This window comes from Lethenteron reissneri, chromosome 32, assembly GCF_015708825.2.
Source record: "Lethenteron reissneri isolate LAM-NWPU_2019-01 chromosome 32, ASM1570882v1, whole genome shotgun sequence".
In the NCBI taxonomy this organism is placed as follows: Eukaryota; Metazoa; Chordata; class Hyperoartia; order Petromyzontiformes; family Petromyzontidae; genus Lethenteron; species Lethenteron reissneri.
Genome location: NC_083810.1, coordinates 6,117,777 through 6,136,799, shown reverse-complemented (window position 1 = coordinate 6,136,799; position 19,023 = coordinate 6,117,777). Strand labels below are relative to the sequence as shown.

Here is a 19,023-nt window from a genome sequence, read left to right as displayed (position 1 = left end):
GCTTGTGGTGATTCACGGTGTGCGTGGGGAGTGGGAACGTAGCCGGAGAGTTTTCGATTCCTGCTCGTGGCCAGCAACACCAGTGACGATTGGCTGCACCGGTCGTGGGCCTCCCCTAGGTCTACTCGGCCTAAAATAATTACCTGGGGCCACCCGGCCCACTTTTGGGCCATGCCGGCCATCGTAGGTGCTCGTCATAAGGACACTTGGCCCCAACTTTTTGTGAAGGCCTCGTGTGTGGGCATGTCTCGAAGTGTGAACTCGTCCTGCGTCTTGAAGTCTTGAACCCCCTCCGCCACCGCCTGAGGGTAGTGGGGGAAACAAGACGGCAGGATACGAGAGCCGCCCCACGAAAGCTCGGACGAAACCGCGAATCGTAAAATAATGACAATTAGAAGTGCGCCGCAGACGCCGCACGGCGTTGTTTACCCAGATCGTAGGCGAGGAGCGGTGGGGGGGGCACGCAGAGGAACGCGCTTGGCATCGCTTCTGCTCGCACTCACTCGGTGCCTTCTGCGTGCCCCCCCCTTCTCTCGCGAGGAGCAATGTCGCGCTCCGGTTTGCAGGGTCGTGTAACCCGCAACCTCGGGTGAGGGCACAGGGTTCACCACCAGGGTTCACCACCAGGGTTCACCTGGGTTCACCACCTGGGTTCACCCGCGGTGTTGTCGGGGCCACTGCCGCAGGTTCAGGGTTCAGCGGGCGAGCGGACTCTGTCAGGGACGCACGTTCCTCCAACCTCCTCCTCGTCTTCCTCTTCTCCGGCTCGGCCCGGCAGCATGGGTCGAGGGAGCCCCTCACTCTTCCTGCCAGCGAGGCGATTTTGAGATTCCCGCTCCCCGAGAGTAAATTCCACAAAAGAAGAAGCTGAAGAAGTCGCGTTGTCGGCAGTAACAGACTGGCTGTAGTGAGTGCACAGTCAGACTGGCTGTAGTGAGTGCACAGTCAGACTGGCTGTAGTGAGTGGAAAGTGACAGAGACTGGCTGTAGTGAGTACACAGTGACAGACTGGCTGTAGTGAGTGCACAGTGACAGACTGGCTGTAGTGAGTGCACAGTCAGACTGGCTGTAGTGAGTGGAAAGTGACAGAGACTGGCTGTAGTGAGTACACAGTGACAGACTGGCTGTAGTGAGTGCACAGTGACAGACTGGCTGTAGTGAGTGCACAGTCAGACTGGCTGTAGTGAGTGGAAAGTGACAGAGACTGGCTGTAGTGAGTACACAGTGACAGACTGGCTGTAGTGAGTGCAGTCAGACTGGCTGTAGTGAGTGGAAAGTGACAGAGACTGGCTGTAGTGAGTACACAGTGACAGACTGGCTGTAGTGAGTGCACAGTGACAGACTGGCTGTAGTGAGTGCACAGTCAGACTGGCTGTAGTGAGTGGAAAGTGACAGAGACTGGCTGTAGTGAGTACACAGTGACAGACTGGCTGTAGTGAGTGGAAAGTGACAGACTGGCTGTAGTGAGTTGAAAGTCAGACTGGCTGTAGTGAGTGGAAAGTGACAGAGACTGGCTGTAGTGAGTACACAGTGACAGACTGGCTGTAGTGAGTGGAAAGTGACAGAGACTGGCTGTATTGAGTACACAGTGACAGACTGGCTGTAGTGAGTGGAAAGTGACAGACTGGCTGTAGTGAGTACACGGTGATAGACTGGCTGTAGTGAGTGGACAGTCACAGACTGGCTGTGGTGAGTGCACAGTAACAGACTAGCTGTAATGGGTGGACAGTAATGGACTGTCAGTAATCGGCAGGCAGTAACGGGTAGGCAGTAATGGCCTGGCAGACACGGGAGAGATCTGTCCCCCACGCAAATTCTCCCGGCCTCCGACTCGGTGCCGATCTGACTGTGTCCGCACGCTGGTGGCCGTCCAGGCTGCGCCGTGGCCCGGTCGTGGAAGGAGAAAAAGCGGGCGTCTCGAAAAAATGACCAGGAATTTTTGTCTAACCGTGTTTTGCTTTTTGCGGTTTGTAAAACAAACGGCATGTCGGTCTCTCCCGAGCTCGACCCGGGCACGCTGGCCATGCTCTCGCACGTCTGCGGCAGAGGTTGCAAACGGGTTTTGATTCCTTACCCGTACCCGTACCCGGCCGCACCAGGGTCGCAAATGGGTACCCGTACCCGTACCCGGCCGGGTACGGGTACCCGTTCCCTACCGTACCCTACCCGAAATGAGTGACAGTTACTCACCAATGACTCACGGCCTACCCGTACCCGTACCCGGCCGCACCAGGGTCGCAAACGGGTGCCCGTACCCGTACCTGGCCGGGTACGGGTAGCCGGGTATCGGGTAGGGTACGGGTATCGGGTACCCGGTTGCGACCTCTGGTCTGCGGCGCCCACAGCGGCTGCGCGGGTCCCTGGAAGGCGACATCCGCGGTGGCACGAGGAACGGATCGTCGGGGTGGTGGGGGTCGAACCGGGCGAGTGGGAAGCCGGTGGGGTCGTGGGGGTGCAAATTAGGTCAGGGCGATGGGGGAGTGAACGCTCGGTGGCCGGTTATTTTTGCGTCCGAGCGAATGGGACGTCGGGGAGAGTTCGTGGAAGTCCCAGCATTCCGTGACGGAAGTTCCAGTCGTGGGGGTGGGACGGAAGGAGCCTGGTGCTGACGGCCCTGGCGTTTCGGTAAATGAGTCCCGCGAGTACGTGGTGTCGCCACGGCAACTCCCGGATTGGTTTGGTTCCCTAAAAACGTGTACACACCCTCAAAATCAAAGACAAATCCCCCGTGTATAGCTTTTAATAGACTGTTGGGACAAGTGCTGGAAGCAAGCACCTATGATGGCTGGAACGACACGAGTCGATGGCCAGCACCACGCTCGGACCTCTTTGTCTCCGCAATGCTGACATCTACACATCGCACCAGGTACTCGTTTAAAGCTGAGTCGACCTTGTGGAGGCCCAGGACTGGTTCAGATTTTCGCCACTGTGTTTGGTCGTGAGCGATAAAAACTGAACTCGGGTCGCCGGGTTCGCAGCGCCGTGCGTGAACCCCCCCTACCCTCCCGCTCATGCACTCAAAGACAAAATCGGGCAAGTGCTGTCAACGAGAACTTATTTAATCCGGGCAGGGCACTCGAAGCACCTGTGCCAAGATCGACCCCAGGATCGGTTCAGATATCGCCCGTCACTGATGTGTGCCGCTGTGTGGCGATGATTTTAGACGTGCGCTCTCACGCAGGCGCTTCGTGAACACGCGCCGTACCGCACGTGTGCACGTACTCGGTCTCCCCATTCCCAAGTTTTTAACCACAATAACAACAACCTCGCTCCCTTTAACAAACCCTCCCGGCGTCACGTGGGTGGGTAGGGGGGGGGGGTCTGCACTCGGACGGCGGCGATCCGAGCATCTTTACGCGCGAGCGTGCACACGGGCATTTCTGCGGTGAGCGTGTTCTGCTGGTTCAACAAAACTTGACAGCAGCAGCATCATCAGCAGCATCATCAGCAGCAGCATCAGCGCTCCCGGGAGAGGCCCCGCCGGCTGGGCTTCGCCGTGGGCCCCCGGCCGGCCGCGTTGCCCGCTCGGAGCTTCCTCGTTTATGAGCCGGGGGAGTTTCTTTATCCGTGCCGGTTGTGTTTTATATTCCCGTCGGTGGGAATCCCATGGGCAAAACCGTCGTCGGCATTCCGTGAGTGATGACCTCACACCGGGCACACCCCCCCCCCCCCTGCTAGCGAGTACAAAGACAAAGATCCCCCGTGTAGGCACGCAGGCTGTTGGGCCAAGTGCTGTAGTGCCGTGAGCACATTACGACTAAGACAAACGTCCCCCGTATAGCCTTAACAGACGGGACGGTACATGAGGGGGTGGCTGACCAAACACCACCCCGGGGCTGCCTTTGTTTTATGAGTGGCGATGTTTACACATCGCACCGGGTGCTCATTTGAGGCTGAGATGACCTTGGGGAGTCCCAAGACCGGTTCAGGTAATTGTCACCGTGTTGGCGGTTAGCGGGAATCAAACTCGTGTCGCTGGGTTTGTAGCGCAGCTCGCTAACCACCACACGCTCCCCACATGCATGCAAACGCCTTTTAAACACGAACACACCGTCACTAAAATCGGGGAAAGAAAAACTGAATAAAATAAAAAAAACCCAGCGGACAAAACTGCGCATCCAAAAAGAGAACCGCTCCCAAGTTGACGGGCGACCGATTGTTTATTGGTAACGAGACTCCTCCCCCCCCCCCCCCCCCCCCTGGCGGTGATGATGACGGCGTGGGACTGGCAACATTGGAGCAGCGTGGTGCGGTGCGGGTCGGGGTGGTTGCGCAGCGGTTCACGGCACTCTGCCTCGTTCGCACCGCAACATCTGTGATCGGTAATCTGAACCAGTCCTGGGCCTCCCTTAGGTTAATTCGGTCTTATTCAAGTCCCTGGTGTGATGTGTAGGACTTTTGAATTGTGGAGGCAGAGGTGGCCGGGCGCTGTGTGTACAGTTCCTCGCGGTGAGTGCACACTCCTCCGTGTGTGCTCTGAGCCAACGTCAACGGCCTCTGAGTTTTACTCGCGAGGGCTGTCTCCAAGACCCGACCTAAACCCCACGCACACACGGCCGGGAATTGATTCTGCTGGTGCTGACGCTGGCGTTGCTGATGCTGCTGATCATGGTGGTGTTGTGGGTGATAGTGGTGGTGTTGCTGGTGGTGGTGCTGATATCTCCACTCTCACCACACGGCGAGAGAGAAGCGCGTGGCGTCGTCCCAGTTGCCGAGTCGCACATTACCAAGAAAAGTGCCTCCCTATTACGAGCGACGCGGCGGGGATGACACTCGCTCGCTGGCACCTGAGCCCATGGTGGAATGCCCATATGATGGCAAACAAAGAGAGGAAGCCATTTAGGTGTCGTGTCGCGGTGTGGTTGTGGAGTGGGGGTGGCAGGAGACGTTTGCGTGAGAGCGTGGTACCTTTAATGTGTGCCGGCCCCATAGGCCGAAGGGTCCCTGGCACCGGACTTCGGGGGGGGGGGGGGAGTGGTGGGGGGCACGTGGGGCATTTAATTCCTTGCACCGGGGTTCATACACACCACACTTGGCCACTGAGGAGTATGAGCGAGTGTGAGGGGCTCTGTGTTTGTGTTCTAACTCATCACCCATGGCTTGTTGGCAGCACGTGTGGTGCACAGGGGAGAGAGTTAGGAGAGAGAGAGCGCTCACGCTCACGGCATCACGCGGGGGCAACGCGGCTCCCGGTGGGAACCGGCGCCGCATCGAGACGATAAAGAATGTGCGGAATTCGCCCTCCTGTGCCTCGGCCGCCAGCGGAGGGCCCCTTCACGCGTCTCGGCCGATCCCGTGGAGCGTGAGACCCCCCCAGTGATTGAAATTGCTTGTGACACAGCCGTGCTCAACACATCTAGCAGTGGTTTGATCATGGCCGATGATCGGCAAACTACTGGCGTAATGGGTGCACTGGACGTGCGTTCGCTTTCTCTGCCCTCGAATGGGATTGGTCCCCTGCGTGCGGTCTCCTTGTGTGGCACCTGCACTGCTGGGCTGATGACACGGCCCAGGTCTCCCTGGAAAAGCAATGCGGTGCGCCTCACCCCACCCCCTCCCCCGCCTGGTCCACGCAGGGCGACCCGTCTGCACTCAACTGCACGACCCGCGCAGCGGAAGGAACACCCGGGAGCGTTGTTGAGCCTTATGGAGCGGGAAGCTCCTCCGCTCGCAGCGGGGGGCGGGGGGGGGGGCAGCGATGTCGGTGGACTTCTCCCGGTATCGCGACGTCCTGGAAAGGGGGAGCGTTCGTTACCCCCCCACCCCGACTCCCGTTTGGCTGGCGGTGTTGGCGCGTCTCCATTGCTCCGTTGCCTGCCCCCCGGGCCGCCAGTCAGAACCACGGCCCTCCCCGTCCCGCCCACCCGTCGCTCACGGCGGAGGCCCTCGGCCGCCCTCGGTAGCGCGGGGCCCTTCGAAGGCAGGGATGGGGGCGCGCGGGCAGAAGGGGCAACCGGCGGGAACCGGGCCGGCAGCCAGGGGCAGCGCTCTGTGGCTCCACCGAGGGTCACGAACTGTTCCTCAAACCTCCTGGTGCACTGCCCGGTGCCTGGTGTTTAACTGGTTCGATAAAGGCTCGGGGGGGGGGGGTCAAGGCCTGGGTCCAGCCACTGGAGGATAATGGAGGTCAGAGACGTTGCCTCCTTCTCCGCCGCCGTCGCCACGGAGCCGCGATGGGGATGGAGGGTTGGTCCCGTGTGGCGCAGCCGCGAGAAGCCATTAGGAGAGAGATATTGACAGGGGAATCGCTCAGATGCACGTTCCCCCCCCCCTTTGCCTCCCCCACGCGTGCGTCCTCACGCGAGCGTGCGCGTGTGGGAAGGGTACGTCTTGTCTGTACGCTGGATGCAAAGACAAAGGTTGTTCCCTGTATAGCCTGAACATCGTTTCGGAGCAAATGCTGTTAGTGAGCAAACTGTTAAGACCAGCACGGCCAGCACCACGCCCGGCCGTGCCAAGTAATTCTTTGAAGCTGAGTCGACAGAGTGGAGGCCCACGGCCTGGTTCAAATATTCATCACCTGATGTTGTTGGTGATCGGGAATTGAACTCAGGTCGCCGGGTTCGTAACGTAGTTTAGCGGTAAGCACACAGTGGATATAGACAAAACGAAGACATACGTGCACACACTCGGACGCATAGATAAGTCTAAGCGCAGCACATACAGACTTTAGTCCCAACACAGGCATTCAATACACACGCAAGCGCAGCACACACATCACACACAGCACAGCACACACATACGCGCGCACTCAACACATGCACAACATGCGCATGTTATCTTCTTGGTTCTTTCGGTAAAGTCACGTAGAAGGGAAGTAATAAAATAATAAAAATAAAACATAATAAAATAAAATAATTCTCACGACGTTTCGGCTACAACGCAAGCAGCCGTCTTCAGGTGAAGAATGAGACACTGCCAAGCTAGCAGCTTATAGTGTCTCATTCTTCACCTGAAGACGGCTGCTTGCGTTGTAGCCGAAACGTCGTGAGAAGTATTTTATTTTATTATGTTTTATTTTTATTATTTTATTACTTCCCTTCTACGTGACTTTACACTGCCAAGCTAGCACTGCCAAGCTAGCAGCTTATAGTGTCTCATTCTTCACCTGAAGACGGCTGCTTGCGTTGTAGCCGAAACGTCGGGAGAATTATTTTATTTTATTATGTTTTATTTTTATTATTTTATTACTTCCCTTCTACGTGACTTTACCGAAAGAACCAAGAAGATGAATCCCTGCAGTCACGAAAGCTTTAAATCGAAATTTATGCACATGTTACTCAAGCACTTTGTGTAACCCGTCACAACAACAACAACAACAACAACCGCCATTCGCCACTAAGTGGCGGTGACGTCACCACGATGCTTGTGCCAGGCCAAGTGCACCTTGAGGCCACGTGAAGTGTCGAAAGCCAGCTGGCAGGAGGTCACAGGGCAGACCCAGGTGCCACGGGTCGACTGACCGAGATGCCCGAGATGACTGGCTGATGCACCACCTGTGCCCCCTACTGTGCCGACTTGCTGTGCTTTAGCCACCCGGCGCTCCGCTCGTTGTTGTCACGCACACGCACGCACACACACCGTGCACACACCGCACACACCGCACACACACCGCACACACACCGCATGCAGGAATGCACACGCATGATCTTACACGCACACGTGCAGACACGCCACGCACATCAGTGCGCACGCACATCAACACGCACTCATCGCACACACGCACACACATGCACACACACGCACATACACGCTATTAAAAGCGCAGAGACATGGATTTTTTTTGCCGGCGGAATGAAACAGATGCTCTCGCGCCGAATGTTTCGGCAGACGTTCCTCTTGCGTTTAAGGATCCCTGCGGGATCCGCTCGTGAAATATTAACGATCGTAAATGCTCGGCGGGCACGGTGCAGGTGAATTGGGCTTTGTACAGCGCGCAGCGTGGGGGATCGTTCCGCGCGTGCGTGCTGCGTCTCGGTGTGTGCGCGTCTTTGTCTTTGTATGCGTGTCTCAGTCCATGTGCACACGTGTGCCGGGCGTGGTCTTGGCCACCCACCCCCCCTCGTGTGCCGCGCCGGCCTTCATAGGTTCTCGCCAACGGCACTTGCCCCAGCAGTCTGTTAAGGCTATATGGAGGATCTTCGTCTTTTGTGTGTCAGTCTGGGAGGGTGTAGTGTAGCGGTTAGCGCTACGCTGCGCTATGAACCCAGCGACCCGAGTTCGCTTCCCACTCACGGCCAAAACCAGTGACGATTATCTGAACCGGTCCTGGGCCTACCCCTAGGTTGACTCTGCCTCAAATTAGTACCTGGTGCGGTGTGTAAACATCGCCATTGGGGAGACAAAGGCGACCGGGTGTGGTGTTGGCCACACCACCACCCCCATCCTCGTGTGCCACAGTGCCGGCCTTTACTGGCTAACAGCACTTGCCCCAACAGTCTGTTAAAGCTATATCTGGGGATCTTTGCCTTTGTGCTCTACACTGCCACGTCTAGCAGGGAAGCTGTCGCACCGCCAAGTGTGCGGAGGTTAATGTCAGCCGAGTCTATCTGGCTTTGAAAACCAAGAAAATATTTCCGCACCTGGCACACCGTGTCCAGCATTATACCTGGACGTCTAATGAGGAAGAAAAAAAGACGACAAATTCTTGGACTGGGAAGGTTATAGCTAAAACCGGAAGCCAGGGAAGAGAGCGAATGAAGTTGAACTGTATAAGCAATTTTAACAATTAGATGCAACTGGGAATCAATATCATGGGCAGAGCTGGTTGGAAGGCGGAAGGCCGTGATCACCGATGTGTTTGAGAAAGGACACGGTTCACAGAGAGAGAGAGAACTTGCGTGACGTGTGCGGAACGTGCACCTTGGGGTCGTCGTGTGCATTGTGACGTGTGCATGACGTGTGCGCGTGACGCCCGTGCATCTCTCCCATCGCTGCAGCTGCAGGAGCAGCTGAAACGGCGCCTGGAGGAGAGCGACTACGGCGACCGCGCCAACGGCTCTTCCTACGACTGCGCCCCGCCGGGCCCCAAGCGCGCGCGCGGTGACGGCGGGGGCGGCGGCGGCCCGCACGGGGCCCACGCGGGGTCCCCGCTGTCCGCCCCCCTCCGGCACCCGCTGCCGCCGCACCCCCAGCACGCCCGGCAGCACTGCGTGCCGCTCCCGGCGCCGTCGCACGGCCGCTACGGCGGCGGCGGCGTCCAGCACTGCGGCACGGCGGTGTCGGTGACCCACTGCGTCACGGGCGACCGCTCGCGCAAAACCATCCACACCACCGTCACCGTGCTGCAGGACGGCGGCGTCGGCACGGCGCTCAAGGTGGAGCCGCGGGACGGAGCGTTCTGCTCCGTCGACGACGACGACGCCAAGCGCGGCGGCGGGGGCGGCGCGCCCGGTTGCGGCGTCCCCTCGGAGGTCGACCAGGAGCTGGAGTTCATCCTCGAGGAGCTGGAGCGGGAGCTGGCCAAGGGCGACACAAAGGAGGCCTTCGATTTTGGGCGACCGGCGCTCAACGGGGACGACGAGCGGCCGCCGCCCGTGGAGGAGGAGGACCATAAACACTTCCTCAAGCTGGAGCGGTGCGCCGGGCCGGCGGAGCACGGCGCCGCCCGGTGCCGCGACGACAAAGCGGCGGCGGCGGCGCTCGGCACGCTGGTGGTGAAGCGCGAGATGTCGCCGAGCTGCCACGGCTCCGCCGGCGCCGGGTCGCCCCTCCACGCGCACGCCGGGTCGCCCCTCCACGCGCACGCCGGGTCGCCCCTCCACGCGCAGGGCCGCACGGCACCGTCTCCCGTCGTGGCCTCGCCGCCCTCGCAGCAGCAGCCCACGCAGGCGGCGCGCTTCCCCCCGCAGACGGCGCCGCCCGCGCACCACCACGCGCACCACAACCACATTCAGCAGCAGCAGCATCAGCAGCATCAGCAGCTGGGCATGAACATGTCGTTTGCGTCCCGTCTACAGGCACCCATGAACTACCAGGGCGTGCCTCCGTTTCAGCAGCAGGCAGTAGCAAGGCATGTGCAGCAGCAACAGCAACAGCACCAGCAGCAGCAGCAGGGAGTTAAGGGACAGCTGCCGGTACAAGGTGGCCCGTCGTGCGGGTGGCCGCCGTCGGCGCCGGCTCGGGGAGGCCCTCGCTCATCGCCGGCCTACGACGCCGATCGGCCCAAGGTGAGCGCCAGCGGCCACGCGATGGCGCCATCGCGGCCCGGCCCCACGGGCCACGTGGCGCAGCCGGGACGAGCGAGCCCCTCGCCCGCCAGCCACGCGGCGCAGCCCAACCGCACGCCGCCCGGCGCCGCCAGTCAGGCCAACCACAACCACCACCGGCACCACCACCAGCACCCGCAGCACCCGCAGCACCCGCAGCACCGCAGCAGCAGCAGCAGCACCACCTGCCGGTCGCACTTCCCGGCCAGATGCCCGCGCCTCGCGGGGCGGAGGGCGTGGTGTCGCCGGGCTGCGGGCACGCGCCGGGGCCGCCGGCACCGGTCAACGCGGCCGCCGGCGCTGGCCCCGCCACGCCCCCCTCGCAGGGCGGCCACGCCGCTCCGCTCGGGCACAAGGGCGGCGGCGGCGGTGCTGCGATCGCGCGGCCCCACGAGGGCTGCCCCAACGTGACGGCCGGCGCCCTGTCCTACGGCGACACCAAGCCGCTCACGCACTTTGATCCCGACGGAGAGGAGGCGCGAGGGGTGGCGGCGGCCGCGGCTGCGGCGGCCGCGGCGGCCGCGGCGGGAGCTGGGCCTCCCCCTGCGATGCCGGGCACCGTGGCGGCACCGGGGAGCGGAGGATTCTACCCTCACGACGCCGGCGCCAGGCAGCCCGCGCGGGCGCGCACGGCGCCCGAGGTGCGCCGCTTGCTGCTGCGCCGCGTGCTGGAGCAGGGGGGGCTGGGCGGGGGGGAGCTGGCGGCACGGCTCGGCGCACAGTACCAGCCCGGAGCGCAGGTGAGGGCGCTGACTCAAGCACGCACACACACACGCACTCGCACACGCACGTACACACGTGCACACACGCACACACGCACACACGCACTCACGCACTCACGCACTCATGTGCTCGGTATTCGCGCGCAACAACAACAGCCGCCACCGTTTGCCTTCACTCGGCAGTGACGTCGCAGTGGCGATTGTGCCAAGCTAGGTGCACTTTGAGGCGGTGTAAAGCGTGCCAGGCTCGCTACTGGCAAGCAGGTCAGGGCACAGACCCCCCCCGATGCTATGGGTGTGACGGACGGAGATGACCAGTGCACTCGTCGCGCACGCACGCCAAAAGCAACACGCGCATGTGAAGTGTGGACGCTGCATCGTCGTGCCGGCTCCGTCCGAGCCGGCAGCCTGGCAAATATTTCCACACCCGGCACACCACATCCGGCATGACACCGCTCGCGATGGCCGTGCCTGCTACTGGTCACGCGCCACCTTCGGTGTGAAACAAAGCCTTGGGCCGCAAGCGTGCCGAGGAGGTTCAGCCACAGGGCGGTTGTCTTGCCGGCGCACCGCCATGGTTTGGCGTCGCTGGCAAACCGGGCCGGGGCTGGCACCCACCTCGCTTGGCACTCCACCCACCCGGCGCTGGCGTCGCCCTCTCCTCCCCGTGCCGCTTCCGCCGCCACTGGTGCTGGAAATTTTATAATTTTATCCCCCCCCCCCCCCCCTCTTGGCCCTCATCATCGTCGTCATCGTCTCGATTCGCCCATATTTGGCGGCGGAGCGAAGTCGTGGCAGAATGTTACGTTACCCCAGAAGCATCTCCCCCTCGCCCTTTTTCCCTCGCCCCCTCTCTCTCTCTCTCCCCATCTCTCACCAACTCTCTCTCTCCTTCCCTCTCTCTCTCCCTCCCACTCTCCCTCTCGCAACGGCCGTCTGAATCACGGCGCTTGTGTAACTCCCAGAGTGGCTCGCTTACTCACACGCATGCTCACGGCCCCCCTATCTACCCCCCCCATCTCTCTCCCCCTCTCACTCCCTCTACCCCCCCTCCCTCTCATTCCCACTTTCTCCTTGAAGAATATGCAGCCTCTTATCCCTCCCTTCGTTCTAATGCCATTCTGTATCTAATTATGCACGCGGTGTTGGAAAGATTTGGGTAGACCGTGGAGGTGATGGGAAGGACACGTGGGCTAGTGGGAACAGGGCAAGGAACTTGCACGATCCGAAGGTGGCAGGAGCTCCTTGTCGATGTCGTCAAGAGGGCGAGGAGGTCGTGACGATGGGTGGGACGCACGTGGTGTGCGGGGTGGAGGAGGAGGGCAGGCGGGCATCGCAGTGGCATCCAGGAGGTCGCCGACCAAGGGGAAGGCCTCACGGCAGATGGCGGCGGTGATGATGATGAGACTGTGGTTGGCGACCTTGGAGGTCAAATGCCAACTCTGTCACGGCTGCGTGATTTAGCAGAAGGAAAGAAGCGATGGCGAGGTGCGGAGGCATTGGATGGCCTTGGTCGCGATGACCTTCCGATTAATGGGCCACTCTGTTTGTGGATTTGACCGCACCAGATTAACCAAACCGAGGTTCAGTGTTGTTTAAAGTTCATAGCGGTCTCGTTTGTGTGGCCTGGTGTGGCACATTGTGGCACGGCGTAATGCAGCAGGGCCCGCCTCGACACGGGGAAATCTTTGCTCCCGAGCATAACCACAACCAGCACCACCGCCACTCGTCGTGGTGCCGCTCGCTTGCCGTGGCCGTGACGGCCGCTGAAACGAACACCGCCTGCGGCCGACTTTCCCCACTCCCAATTCCACAAACCATCGCCATCCCCCCGAGCCCCTCGGCACCGCACCGCACCGTCACTGCCGGCCGCCGCAGGGTCCCGGAGAGTGCGTCGTGAGCGCGGTCAAAATTAGCGCGATTCCACGGGCACAGGAAAGTTCCGCGCGCAGCTCGGCCGGGAGGAAACGCGGGCGGGGGCGAGTCGCTCGCGCGAACGAGAAGTGGTGGTGCGCGGGCGCTAAAAATACCCACCAGCGCCGCCGCCGCCGCCGCCACGGCTCGCGAGCGCGCGGGGCCTTGGAACAGGCGACTCATTCCGGAACGCACAGAGCGCTCTCTTTACAAGGAGGCGCCCGGCGGAGCGAGCGAGCGGCTCCGGCGAGATGGTGCCGTGCGGCCCAGCCGGGGCTCGTGAGGGCCACGGGGAGTCGGTGTTCTCCCCGCGCGACGCGGCTCTCTCCTGGCCGCTGCGCCCGTGCGACCATGGAGGGTTCCGAGGGCCCTCGGCGAGGGCCGCGCGTCGTACGGCGCCAAGTCCGCCGATTCACTTGGAGAACTCGGTGGGCGAGTGAGTGGGGTCAATAGGTGAGGGGGAGGTGAGCGAGGTGAGTGGGGTGGAGTCGCATCTCGGGGCAAGGCGCCGTCACGGGGCGGGGGGGGGGGTATTCATAGGCACAGCTGAGCTCATCCTGAACGTCAACGCGGGGCCTCTCGCTCCTCCAGGGCAGCATCCGTCGCAGGCGATTGCACCTCAGATGTGCATCCGGACCCTATTTATACACGCGGGGTGCACGCGTGTCAGCGTGCGCGTGTCACTATACACACACACACACACGCGTGTATATAGTGACAAGTTAGGTGTGGAGCGGGGGTGGCGCAGTGGTTAGCGTCGCTGCGCTCCGAAGCCGGCGGCCCAGGTTCGACAACCCGCCCGTAGCCGACATCAGTGGCGAGAATATCTGCACCGATCACGGGGTCCCCCCGCCGCCTAGGCCTACTCGCCCTTAAATTAGTACCATCAGCACTGGGGGGGAGACAAAGGCGACCGGGCGAGGTCTAGCCCACACCTCCGAGAGCATTTTCCCTGGCAGCCTGTGTGGGCTACATGGGAGGGGGGTGGAGGAGCTTTGTCTTGTTGCGTGCGCACGTCACAAACGCGCGCTGCCAAGTGAAACAACGACACCCCCCCCCACACTTCCTCACGCACCCCCTCACACCCCCCCCTATTCCTGACACCGCACACTGCCCACCCCCTCCCTATTGCTGACACTGGACACACCCCCTATTCCTGACACTGTACTCCTTTGCACTCTGACACTGAATTCACCCCCTCTTCCCCCCCCCCCACCACCATCCACCCAAGCCCTTGCCCTTTGCCCCCTCATCTGCTCAGGGTCTTATTTGGCAGCGTGCACAGGGGGGCCCACCCTATGTCCCGGGGGGCGGAGGGGGGGGGATCTCCCCTCCCCTCGCCTCCCCTCGCCAACCCTCCCTGCTCCTCCTCTTCATGAACTCGATTCCCCCCACCTCCGCCCAAACCTCATTGAACCTCAGGAACCCCGACCCCCCCCCCCCCCGGACTCGGCTGTCATGACAGCTCCCCCCATGAGCCCCCCCCCCCACACCCCCGCCCCCACCGCTGGCTGCCCTGGAGCCGCTCGCTGCAGCGGCAGCTCAATAATGCAGGAGAATTGATTTTGTTTGGGTCAATGCGACGCCTCCTGACGGATCCAGCAGCCAGAGGCCTCGGCGCTGCTGCTGCTGCTCCCTGTGTTTGTGGGAGATGGCGGCGAGGGGATGAGGGGGAGGATGAGGGGATGAGGGGGGGGGGACAAGGGGATGAGGGGTGGGGGACGAGGGGATGATGGGGAGGACGAGGGGATGACGGGGACGAGGGGATGAGGGGGGGACGGGTGGACATTGAGGGTTGCTGTGCACTGACCACTACAGTGAAGTACGGTCAAACGAGTCCCATGAATGGCACCGCGTTGGGGAGGCCTTCATCCAGCAGTGGATTGACGGGGAGCTGCACACACGGTTCGAGTTAGGGGAGTGATTTTGGATCTGGTCGGGATTTGGGTTAAGGTTGTAGTGTGTTAGGGTCATGATGAGCATGAGGGTTGGGTTTAGTGGTTAGGGTTGAGTTGAGGGACAGGGTTGGGATTAGGAGGAACAGCCCCACCTCTTCTCTAGCCCATCCCACGCCCGTTTAGCCCCCTCTATCCAACACATACTTTCCTACAGGACAAAGATCCGCTGTTTAGTCTTAACAGACTTTTTGGCCCAAGTGCTGTTATCGAGCACCCATGAAGGCCGGCACAAAACACGGAGGGGGTGGGTGGGCTGCGTTACTGCCGGCCGCTTTCTGTCTCCCCAGTGGCGATGTTTACACACCGCACCAGGTACTCATTTGAGGCTGAGTCGACACACGCGCAGGCACTTGTGCGTAGGCGAGCGCGAGACAAAGACACGCTCTCACAGACACGCTCGCTCTCACAGACGCGCAGGCAGACGGACACACAGGCCCAAACAGCTCTGGCGGCAAATGCAAAACACTGATGCTCGTTTATAAATGTTTAATGTTGACGGAACTCGCGTCTCCAGCAGCGCGGGTTTCCCCTCGGCCATTTTTGTGCTCTGAGTTTCGGCCGTGGCTGCGTACACTACCGCCATCGCCGCCACCACCACGGCGTTCCCGCCGCGTTCGGCAGAGTGCAGAAGTGGATCGGAGTGTCGCAGCTTTTGTTCCAATTAAATCTTTACCCTTTGCACGGTTGCTGACTCTGCAGATTGATTTTGTTGTCAACCCCCCACCCCACCGCCCCCAAATTGTACACCGATCGCTGCTATCGATGTCACCAGCCGAGGACTTTGTTCGGAAATCTCTGTGAGAGCAGTGGCGGCCAGAGGAGGGCTCACAGAAGCGAATGTCACAGAGCTACTTCTGAGATCCCTTCTTTTTAAGTGACCTCCGGTCCACGCACGGTAGAGGGTAACACATCCCTGCTCACTGTGACACATGAGAGCAATGCTCGTCACGTGACTGTAAAGCCAATATTTGAATTCTCAGAGCAGAACGCATTTAAGGTAATAGGGTTTATTTTATTTTTTTGTTCAGACCATCAACTCATTAGACTGCGCAAGTCTGTGGGTCCCTGCGTGAGTCTGTGGGTCCAGACCGGGAGGCGGCGTATGATGCTTGGGCAGCCGCCCAGGTCCCACGGGGGTTGGCAAGCTCCCCCGTTCACCGGCACGCACACACCTTGCTCTCCCCGCTCTCCCACAATCGGAGTCAAACTGATCTCGGGTGAGGTCGGAGCGACGAGGGCGGGACGATGGCGCGCGTCTGGGCGACCCGCCCTGCTGAGTCGAGGCACGCGGTTTCTTCTTCCCCGCGCCCCCCTGCTCCTCCACGGCGGCTTCAGGGGGACGGTGGCGGGGGCAGTGGCGGCGGTGGGTGGTGGGGGGCGGTGCCGGTGGCGGCGGGGTTTGCGTAGCGGCCAGAAGGCTTCCGTTTCGCCGAGATATCTCGCCGCGGTGGCGCTGCGGAAACGACATGTGTTTCCAATCGGCCAGAAACCCGGATCGCTGTCAGCCGCCTCCTGGCTCGCATTGGGAAGGAGCGCTGCCGGAGGATGGGGAGGGGCGGGGGGGAAGAGCGGTGGAAGGGGCGCGGGGGCGGTGGTCGTTGTGATGGGCGGGCTGGCGAGCGTGGCCGGGGGTGCCGTGTAGGGGTGATCGGGGTTTATATGGAGGGAGGATGGGATCGAGGGGGAGGGAGGCGGGAGGGTACGCCTGGGCGAGCGGGGAAGGGAGAGGAAGTGTGGTGGTAGAGGCGGCTCGCGGGGGGGGGGGGGGGGGGGGGGCGAGGCGGCGAGCGGTGGGGAAGGGCTGGGTGCTTTGGGGTGACGCGGTAATGATGGCGGGGGGCCCCGGGCCGGCTGTGGGGGAGGGTGGCGACTCTGTTTTACGTTTCCTTGCACCTGCACGGCGCTCCTTGGAAGGCGGCAGCAGCAGCAGCGGGAGCAGCTGCCCAGTGGCTGCTGTCGCCACTGCTGCCCTCTGCAGTTGGCCCACGGTCCGGGCTGACCCCGCGGCTCTCCCGTGTGCAGGGTCGCATCTGTGAGGTTTTAGCGCTCGCGGTTTTTTTCGGGAGTTTTACCGCTGCTCCGATGTTTTTTCTCACGGAGAGCCAAACCAAGTTCAGAGCCTGTGCGGGGTGGGGGCGGGGGGGGAATCCACGTCCTCACCTCGGGCCGGACGGGACTCTCTCTCTAACCACACGGCACACGCAGCTCGGTGACCTCCATCTCTGCAAGTCGCCCCTTGCAGGAACGGAAGTGACCGAGTGTGGCGCTCGCGGTATCCACGCCGCGTTGTCGGTTCTAAAATATTCCCCCCTCTGCTGCCCGATTTAGTGCAGCTACGATGCTTGCAGCAATGGATAAAACATTTTTGTGAGCTGTTTCGAAGAGGTAGGCCCCACGTGGCCGCGGGATCTGTGCAATGATTGAATGGGGCTGTACGAAATGAAGCGGTGGGTCGCGTCCAGCCCGTGATCGTAGGCCCCCAGCCCCGGTGTAGCGAGTGGCTGCAATGGTGGTGGAGGCATGTGCATGGCCCCACTCTCACGATGAGGGCCCACATTTTTCGGCATCGTTCGGCCTTGCCGTGCCCTCCGCGCACGCGTGACTTCTCTTGCCGCCCCGACCGCAACCTTGCTGCCCTACACACCTGACCGTCGCTTCCCTCCTGTGCCGGCAGGAGAAGGTGGTGGGCGGCCTGAGCCTGAAGCCTTCCCCAGGGCCCGGTTTCCCTGGCAACCGGCTGGCGGCCACCCTGCCCGGCCTCAACGCCACGGAGCAGAAACGCGAGCTCATCCACCAGCAGTTAATGGTGAGAGAGCGTGACGGCGGCTCGGGGCGTAACGCACGGTCAAGAGGTAGAACCTCGACACGAAACCCAGGTCCCGGAGAGAATCTCAGGTGCAGGGGGCAGCCGTGCAGTTGCTTGCTCGCCCCATTCCCTGAAGAAAGGCCTCCACTAGAGGGAGCTCTAGAGGGTATTCGACCGACGTCTCTCAGAAGAGGTGGGGAGTACCCACACTTTACCCCACCACTCGCGACCTGTCCATCGACTAACGACGTTTAACCAATTCGTGCTGCTGGGTCGACAGAGGCGGGGAAGCGGGGATTTAAGAACTTGCTCCACTGTTTCAACTGTCGTGCCGAGAGATCGAATGGGGTAAGCGTTCCACCACCGTGTGGCACCAACAACACCCAGAATCCAGACACAAAAACTAATTTCATATCGATAAATATTGTTTTTTTCTTCAGGAAAATCAACAGCTGCACAGGCACCTGACGCGGCCACCCCCGGAGTACAAGGACCAGCCCATGGCAGTGCCAGCCAACTCGTACCCAGGTACCCTCCTCCCCGCCAATGGTGGCACGGCCCTAGGGAGCATAGACGTGCGTGCGTGTGTGTGCTCGCTAACAGCACTTTCCCCTACAGTCTGTTAAGGCTATACCGGGGAACATTGTCTTTTTTTGCGTGTGTCTGTGTGCACAAATGTGGGGAGCGGTAGTGTAGCGGTTACCGCGCTGCGCTACGAACCCGGTGACCCGAGTTCGATTCCCGCTCATGGTCGACACCAATGACAATTATCTGAACCTGTCCTGGGCCTCCCCTAGGTCGACTCGGCCTCAAGAAATTAGTACCTGGGGTGGCGTGTGTAAACATCGTCACTAGGGACACAAAGGCAGCCGGGCGTGATACTGGACACCCTCCGCCGTGCCGGCTTTCATAGGTGCTCGCTAACAGCACTTGCTCCAAAAGTCCGTTAAAGCTATACAGGGGGATCTTTGTTTGCGTGCCTGTGTGTGTACAAATGTGTGTTGCGTCACGGGGCCGTGAGGTATGTTGGCAGTGGCTTAGGGGGGGTGGGGGGGAGGCTTTCATCCAGTAGTGCAGGTTTCAGTTGACTTTGCTTCACTGGGTCAGAACTCGAGAGAGACCAGGTTAGAGGAGTCTCATATTTGTAAGAGGGGACCAGGGTGACCGAGATGTGACGAGAGCAAAACGAAGTAATGTTCCAGCAACGAAGTGAATAGAAATCGGGACGACGTCAAACTGCGTCAAGTGAGAGATGAAAAAAATATCGCTCGAACATTAATCGGCGTCAAATGATTCCCTGTCGCGTAAGGCGGCCTGGGCAGATTGTGTTTTTGACTGATGATCGTAAAAATAGTGCAATTACATTAAAGAAACATTAAAGAGATATATGCTGACTCTTGTACTCGCATGTACAC

The 19,023-nt window shown here is 60.8% G+C and overlaps 1 protein-coding gene across 1 annotated transcript in view; it reads left to right on the top strand.

Moving 5' to 3' along the window:
* Positions 1 to 19,023, top strand: part of LOC133349949 (trithorax group protein osa-like) — a 75,490-nt gene that overhangs the window by 53,762 nt on the left and 2,705 nt on the right. Inside the window, 4 exon segments of the mRNA XM_061563853.1 lie at positions 8,940 to 10,368; positions 10,371 to 10,948; positions 17,477 to 17,608; positions 18,049 to 18,136. Of these exon segments, the coding sequence (XP_061419837.1) occupies positions 8,940 to 10,368; positions 10,371 to 10,948; positions 17,477 to 17,608; positions 18,049 to 18,136 (2,227 nt within the window).